Source organism: Glycine soja, chromosome 5, assembly GCF_004193775.1.
Source record: "Glycine soja cultivar W05 chromosome 5, ASM419377v2, whole genome shotgun sequence".
Lineage (NCBI taxonomy): Eukaryota > Viridiplantae > Streptophyta > Magnoliopsida > Fabales > Fabaceae > Glycine > Glycine soja.
This window is the reverse complement of record NC_041006.1, coordinates 36,312,763-36,321,496: the sequence shown is the minus strand read 5'-3', so window position 1 is coordinate 36,321,496 and position 8,734 is coordinate 36,312,763. Positions and strand designations below refer to the sequence as shown.

Here is an 8,734-nt window from a genome sequence, read left to right as displayed (position 1 = left end):
TTTTCTTTCATAATAAGTGTCGTCCTAATTTTTTTATATAGACAAAATTTAATAAATTAGGGATGACAAAATATTTCTAGATCTTATGAGTATTCACAAAAATATCCACAATCAAGACAATTACTTGTAATATTGGATCTAGGTACGAGCATATATATATTTATGCATGTATAAGTGTAAGTACTATTATATCCAACTCACTCCTCATACATATCATATCATATATATATATATATATATATATATATATATATATATATATATATATATATATATATATATATATATATATATAACTTTTCTATGAAAAATGATTATATTTTTTTTATGGCTAATACTCTATGTCTCTAATATATAATAGTATCACTATCTTAAAGTCAAAAACTCTAAACCTTTAATTATAATTCTTGTTAAAGGATCATAATATTAACTTTAACGATTATTATTTTAGATGATTATTTTTATAATTTTATTTATTTATGATTAAAATTTGGACAAACTAATGTTATATTTATTTGTTTTTAATATTATTTGTGTTTGCCTTTAATGTTATATTTGGGTTATTTAATAATGAATTTTTACTATAATTATAATAATTATTTTTTTATTGTTTTATTTTTGTTAACCTTATAATGAGTAAAATGTGAGCACAAATATGATTATATAAGTATTCAACATGTATGAGGATGAAGATTAAAATTAGTATATGAAGAAGTATAAGAATAGATACAAATATTATTTTTTAAATGTGAGTATGGACACTAATACTCTATCTATTGTTATCCAGTAATAAATGGATAAAAGAGTATTAATCTTATTATTAATATAAATTATTTATTGTAAATTCAAAATATTTTGTTCGTAATGTCCATTTTTTTTAAAATGGAAAATTCAAAAATATAGTATAATGTTTAAAATATTTCTTTACCATGATATATAATTTTTTTTATAATAACCTTATAGTCAGTGAGAAGTGAGAACAATTTCTAACTGGTTGCAAGTGAAATTTTTTACCTTGATAATACATGACAATTAAAATTAACATTTTTATCATGAAGTTTATACAAAACTATTTTAATAAATAAAAAAATAGCTCTGTTTAAAAATATTTAAAAGAACTAAATCAATCATATAACTAAAATATAATAATAAAGTAAAATTTATTTTTGTCTAATTTTACACACATTGAATTAATGGATCATAGTATAGTTTACTTTTCCCCCCTCTCAATTTTAAATACTGGAAAAGTCGTTTTTAACTTGATATCTCTACATTGATGTTTTTTTCTTCTTCTTTAATTCAACATATAAATTATAAAGATTATATTTTTTTTTGACGAAATATATAGATTATATTATTTATTATTATTATTATTTAAAACTAAATTCTGGTAGCAAAATGGTGAGTGAAGCTTGCTTTCGATACCAGTTTGCTTCACTCTGCCTTTCCTTTCCCTTCATAGCCCAAACCCTAAACGCCGTTGGTTATTCCCGCCGGCAACCATTTCAGTGGCTTCTTCCGCCGTCGCCGCTCATTGCCAGTGCTCCATTTTCTGATCAGGTCCTTATTCTTTCGATTTTTTCTATTTCGTTATCTGCGATATTCTCTATACACTGTCTCGTTACTTGAGATGCCATTTATAGTCACAAAGTGTTATGAGACAAACTCCTGATGATGTAGTTTTAATTTTTTTTAAGGAAATTCGTAGGAATTGATGAGGTGGGTTTCGCTGTGTTGTGGGAACTATATGCTTTGGTGACCTAATTTTGTCCCTCATTGTGTTTGTGGCTTTGTGTGTATTACTAATATTAATACCATAAAAATCAAGTGCTTGAATGTTGAGATTAAGTCAATTTTCTACGTGTTGTTGTGGGCTTGTGGCCATCACTGTTGTTTTTGCGTTTAGCATGTGCATTCGAGGGTCTGAGATTTGGAGCTTTATTTCTCCAATTTGTTTGCCCTTATGATGGGTTGTTTGGGAGTGTACCTATATGAAATTTGCATAACTCCCCGTTGTATATTGCTTTCATCTTCGATGGTCGGTTTCTGTGGGTCTCAATATGAGATTTTGTATGTATTGGTGGGGGATTTTAGTTGGTAAGTTGCAGAGCTTTTCTCGGGGCTTATATGAGGTTGGTTCTGTCAGTTTTCTTCATTAAGATTGGCTTGGCAAATTGATATGGTTTTAGGGTTGGCTTTCAAACTTCAGTTTGTCAAATTGGGTTAGGCTCTTTCAAGGTATGAAGATTGGAATGTTAGTGCTTTGTTTTCATGTGAATGATGTATTTTTTTCTTTTATGCCATTAAGTTATGTTTCATAGATTAAATTTGTACAATCCCTCTGTAACAACACATGTTTTAATTTTTGTATGATTTACATCACAGTTTACCTCCCTTGGTTACTTTCCATTCCCCACATTTCATATAGTTTTCTTAGTTTAACTTACTTTAAATGGTGCTCTACAACACTACAAGAGTATTGTCAGGTCTCTGGAGCCTTCTTTCAGTATCCCAAAAAGTAAAAGCCAATTTGTTACTCAATTTGTTTTCTGTTGAAATAAACAAGTAACATAATATTGCTTTTATTTTGAAAGAGTAAATAATCAAATTAGTGCTGAAAAGATACATCAGTAGTATAGAATTATGAAATTTACATTCACGGTCCCCAAATATGTATTTATAGCTTATTTTGTTTAACTTTACAACTTACGAATACTCAAATGTAAATTGGCCTCAAAGCAGCTCTGTTATTGCTTTGGAAAGTGCTCCAGCAAGGAACCAAACATGCTACTATTAGTTGTTGAATTAATCTCTCAATATGTGTTCTGTCAAAGTCAAATTAGTCTCTGAGATTTGTGATATGAGGACTGATTTGACCCAAGAAATACACATTCAAGAACCTTTAAGCATAATTTCTATCACTCAGGAGCTGATATGACCTACGCTATATCATTGAAGGACTAATTTGACTATTTACTTAATTCTTATATGGAAAAGAAAAATAGATTTTGGCACAACAAAAAAATAACCCCAAGCCTCTCAGAATGGCCATTATGTTTGAATGGATAAAACAAAATTGAAGCAAAAATTGCATTCTGTTTCCTTTAGTATATCTGTAAATGACCTCACGATGGTTTGATTTTCTGTAGTTTAATATTATGGTTTGCATTTTTTGGTTGACCAGGAAGAATGAGGCCTACAATGATGCTTAGGGCTCTAACCAAGCAGTTTCTTGGAATTGTAGGCGATGCAGCAAACACTGTTGCTAAGAAGCCCCCCCTGCCTCCTCCTCTGGTGTCACGCAAACCTGCTTTCATTGATGCATTCTTGTACAAGATGAAGAAGAACCCAAATCTTTTGTCGAACAAGACCATTTGGTCACGGAGATCCACTATCTTGCCAGAATTTGTTGATACCACTGTCAAGATTTACAATGGGAAAACCACTATTCGTTGTAGGATCACTGAGGGAAAAGTGGGTCATAAGTTTGGAGAGTTTGCTCTCACCAGGAAACGCAAGACCAGAGAACAAGCCAATGCCAAAAATGTTAAACAACTTAAGAAAAAGAAGTGATATTTATCTTCTGTACTTTTGGACAAAAATAATTTTGCAGATATTTTATTTTCTGCAATTATTTACATCAATCTGTATGTTTCTTAGGTTCTCTAGATTGTATTTGAAGACCTAATAGTTTTCCCTGTGAGAATATTGGCAACAAGGATTTTGATGAAATTTGACCGTGATTGCAGTTGAATCGCTTCTTTGACTATCTGAACTATTCATTTCATGTTATAATTTACCTTGTGGATGATAGATCATTGATTGATCAATTTATGCTTATCACTTGTGAGGACCTGAATTTTATCAAGTTATGCTGAATGCCCCTGCAATTGCACAGGGATGTCATCATTACGTGGTGTGCCTATGTGACCAGGAACATGATTCTAGAATGCTCCACTACAACTAATATGAAAGTTATGCCAGTAATTTTTTTCATGTAGAAACCTGGGGTCGGGATTGAATACCCGAAAAACAGCATAATCATTAAATGGCCAAATATAATATGAATCTGAGAAAAACTCCACACTCAAGGTTGCTTCACCAAAGTTTTGCACTTGACTTAGAATGCATTACTTCTTAATTGGTACAGAAACTGATGTCCATACTCTTGGTAAGAAATTTATCGCTCTCCTTACTGAATAGGTTCTACAATGTCGTCATGGTAAATCCAAATGCCATTAAATGTTATCTGTACTATTTGACAACAAAATTTAAAATAGGGAATGAAATTATGAGAAGAGAAAAAAATGAGATGTAACTAATAATGATTTAATAGAAAATGATAGAGAAAAGATAGTTATAAATTATTATGAATAAAACACAACTCTTAAAAGTTGAAAAATTGAATTAATTATAACACATGCAGTAATAGAACAACATTGAATTTCACCCCATCCATATGACAACCAAAAACTAAAAAGAACGTTTTAGAAGAGTGTAATACGCTAATCGAAGGGGGGTTTTGTCAGCTTAAGATCCCCTAAACCACTTAAAATCAAACTTTTGGTTTTTCACCGTTGAATGGTTTAACCCAAAAATGACTTAATTGCACAGCAATCAGTAAGCAATCCTTCATATAAAGGAGATCACATTTTGAGGCCGGCTGTTGACTGTGAAAAAAAAAAAAAGCATTCACTTCACCGAGATATGTCCTGTAACGCTAACTTCATATACAGAATTGCAAATATTGTGATTCGTATCGAACTCCAACATCACAAAATGACTTTAATTACTCTGCAACCTAGGGACAACTAAACCATCTATCTATATAAAACAAGTGTGATCAAACTACCCTCATTTGCTTTGTTGCTATCACAGACGTAGCTCTCAACTTACATTTCATTATCCTTCTTTCCGCAACACCCAAACTCAATATACTTTCGATGCCTTTATTTCTCCATGAACAAAATCCGACCATAACCCTAAAGAATAACATTTCACAACTTTCTTTATTCCTCAATTGACATGGGCTACGACCAGCTCTCCTTTAAGAGCAAATAAAAGAAAATAACTAAATGGAACAGCAAAACGTAGAACTTGTCATTGGTGCATTGTCCAAACCCTTAACTGTCAGCCACTACTATCTGCAGATGCTCAAAGAAAACTTGAAGGCTCACGTCGTCAGTGAAGATTACATCTGAACCAGCAGCCATCTCAAGTGCGTTATTGTATGTTGCTGAGGGATTCAGCTTTGCCAATAAAAATCTACCCTGTTCAACATCAGTGAAGCCCAACTAAGGTTCTCATCAAGAAAAATCTAAACCTACCAAGCAAAATGGATTAATGAAACAATTTTCTGCTCATACATTATGAAAGTGGTATTTCATACATCAGCAACACTCACAATAATAATAAATTTCAGGAAAAGGAAACAATGTAATACATGTACTTACTTGAGAACCATGTTAATCACATACTACCAATCTAGGAACTGGGAAATGGTCTCTAATTATGATTTGGGCATCATCCTGAGGTGCTTGTAATAGTTGTGCAAAAGCCTGTGCCATATATTAAAGCCATTAGCAAAACCAGAACATGGGCCAATGATAAATGTAAAACTTGACCTTACTTATAAAAGAAGGCTCTGCATAAAATAATTTTCATCATAAAGTGGCAGAAAACTATTAATGCTCCCAATTAGAAGACTATACATAAATGTGATACACAGACTAATTAATCATCGATCATTTTGAGAGCAGAATTCACATGTGACAACAACTTGTTTAGTAGGACATCTATGAGCATTGTGTACATGCCTGGTGTTCTGGCTGGTTATGGTATCCCATGTTGCACCATTGAGCTATTGACATTCCATGAAAAATAACCACACTAAAATATGAATCAAGCAACAAAATCCAGCCCGCAGAAATTGAGGCCACATCTAATAGCGCTGGTGAAGGCAGTGCATCTAATGTATATGCTATTAGAGAATGGCTGAATCATGACAGCAGCTTTACTTATATTTTCCCTGTTTAACAACATGCGGAAGTATGCAGTCTCATCTGGACTGTTATTAAAAACCTGCCAATATATTTCACCACCAAAACACCACAAATTTAAATTAGGTTTGAAAAGCAATAGTAATACATAACGAAAATTTCAGGAAATGGTACCTGTACAAACTGTGATCTTCCCATATTGAACATAAATTGGGGGAATAAAGAAAATGATGGGGTTAAAGTAAAAGAAGACTGATCATCCTTGCGGTAGTCACCAAATTTAGAGCAAAGGTGAATGAGTAAACGGTCCAACCATCGTGTGGCATCAAATGCTTCCTGATCAAACAACGGATGTATAAGTCTGAAAGTTCCCTTAGAAACAATTTTGCATAATGACAACTATATTGCAGCATGTTATTTATTAGCAAAAGAATATCAAATTGAAATAAGCTACCCTTGAACAAAGGGAAAAGCTATGGGCATAGCTAAATAAGATGGGAATGAAGTTCACAGTTAAATCATAAAAGTCATTTACTTAAACTATTAAATAAACCCAAATGAAGAAATTAAAACTAAAACCTTAGATGAGATAACAAATAACATGTATTCCCGCTCTAAAATTACTTGGTCTAACAAGATTAAACAAGTGAAAAGTTCACCAGAACCACCAATATCGAAGGCGTCAACCCAACCATGTTTTCACGAAACTCCCAAGAATCGCCCAGTTGAGCAAAGAAAAAAATTTTAGCCACTTGAGCAAATAAATCCAGCAATGGCAAAATGTATTGAACGAAACAATAGAGAATAACAAAAAATAACACATCTTGAGATATACCTCTGTCTCCATTTTAAGAGATGCAAGTCTGGCCATTACTACTGCAGCAGTCTCTTGGTCAAATCCTTGGACCAATTCCTGAAGATAAAATATATTATCTTTTCTAATAACTGCAATCTTCTTAATTGATGAAAATGCATTAATGGACAGAAATAAAGCAGCATGCTAAATGACAATATAGAAAAGGATAACCCTAAAACTATTATTTTTTTCACATATATTCAACAATTTTTGTGGAAGAAGGCTACATACAATTACCCTCCACCATACATCCACCATGTGAGGAGCCTCTGGCATCAGGATACATTTATATATATATTCATCAATTTACGGCTTATCCTTCCTTGTTTATTGTGGGCAATGCAGACATTGTGTGCAATGCAGGCACACTTGCTTGGAGACACCATTTTAGTTATATATTATGTCAGGCATCCTAAGTTTAAGCTGTATTTGAGAAAGAAAAGAGAGGTAACATTAATTTAATCCCACCTAGGTAGTGTGACAGGTATGATCTCATGTAACTACCCACTGAACAGGTAGCAAACATGGAAAGCTATGGTGAGGAGTAAGGACAGTATGGGAGAACCAGGCCTCTCAACTTGCCTAGATATATTGTAATTTCTTTTCTGTTCTCTGAAGAGGAAGTGAGGAAAAGAGTTTCTACAAGTTTCTCTGCAACCGTAGCCCTCTGATATCAGTAGTAGAATTTCAGTGACAATGCAGCACTATTCAGCTATTTCTGCTCCAGTTCTATCACATTACAATATGACCTTGCCAACTGTAGTTATTTCTATGCCAATTTTGTTATACATGAATTTTTATCCAATACATACAAAATGCAGCAACTGAAACAGGTCTGTTTCTATTAAATGGATATAAAAAATTGGTCATTATTTATTAATCAATTTAACAATTACATTGTCACAAAAAAATGGTCCCAAACTCCATATAATATAAGGGATTAGCTAGCATAGCCATAAAAGTTCAGTTTATATTATAGATGCATGTAGAGGTAAATCATTAGATATCTATGCCAAAGTTTAGAATCAGAAGTGACAGCAAGGAAAGAGTCAAGAGAATTATCATATATGCTTCTTAATATTATGATAAATTAGAAGCTACAACTATACCTTTGACATTGAGAAAGAAACAAACATTCAGCCACAAATATAAAAACAAACAACTGAAACTACCTAAAGAGCTAACAGCAACATCTACCCATCTTCTAGTTACTGTGGTGACTCGAACCACTGATTGATTGTTTGGGCTCTGGTAACTGCAATACGAACATGATCAATATACTCAATTATCAGCAAGGAGAGGAGGGATTTGGCATTGAAGAAACAAAATGGCCAGATTTTAATTTCAACTAAGTATGGACCACTCTAAAGGATCAAGTTACCAAATTTTGGCAAGTTAACTCGTTAATCACCTTTAAACGGTTGGGTCGTATTTTTCAACCTGGATTTAGCTTCTCTAAAGTAAGGGAGTGCACTTTACAGGATAACAATACAATAATAACTGTTTATTAAAAAAGTAATGGTGGGATCTGAAATAAAATAAAATATATATGTGACAAAATTCCAAATTAATTATAAACTAAAATATATTATGGATTTATGATAAATTAACAAATATATTATGGATTTATGATAAATTAACAAATTTTGTTTTGAATTCTTATTAAAAAATTATTGTATTAAATCTCTAATAAAAAAAAAAGTTTTTATTTCTTCTAATATATCTATTTTTTATTTTTATTCATAAAATATACGGATCATTAATTTTATTATTAGTTTTTATCAAATATTTTTCAAAGAAACTAATACAAAATATTATATTAAAAGGTTTAAGATAAAATAACAAGAATTAAAAATATATATTTTTTATTAGAGACTCA

At 31.8% G+C, this 8,734-nt stretch overlaps 1 protein-coding gene and 1 pseudogene across 1 annotated transcript; one reads left to right on the top strand and one right to left on the bottom strand.

The window, feature by feature from the left end:
• The first annotated feature begins 1,394 nt into the window (after positions 1–1,394).
• Positions 1,395–3,769, top strand: LOC114412856 (ribosomal protein S19, mitochondrial-like). The gene is made up of 2 exons (XM_028376940.1): positions 1,395–1,560; positions 3,185–3,769. The coding sequence occupies exon 2, from the start codon at positions 3,190–3,192 to the stop codon at positions 3,571–3,573; it is 384 nt and encodes a 127-aa protein (XP_028232741.1). The 5' UTR covers positions 1,395–1,560; positions 3,185–3,189; the 3' UTR covers positions 3,574–3,769.
• Positions 3,770–4,708: 939 nt separating this feature from the next.
• LOC114411357 lies at positions 4,709–7,131 on the bottom strand (annotated as a pseudogene).
• Between the last annotated feature and the right edge of the window lie 1,603 nt (positions 7,132–8,734).

Bases quoted from the DNA above. Each gene is read 5' to 3' on its own strand.
- LOC114412856 (XM_028376940.1), top strand. From the start codon at position 3,190: ATGAGGCCTACAATGATGCTTAGGGCTCTAACCAAGCAGTTTCTTGGA.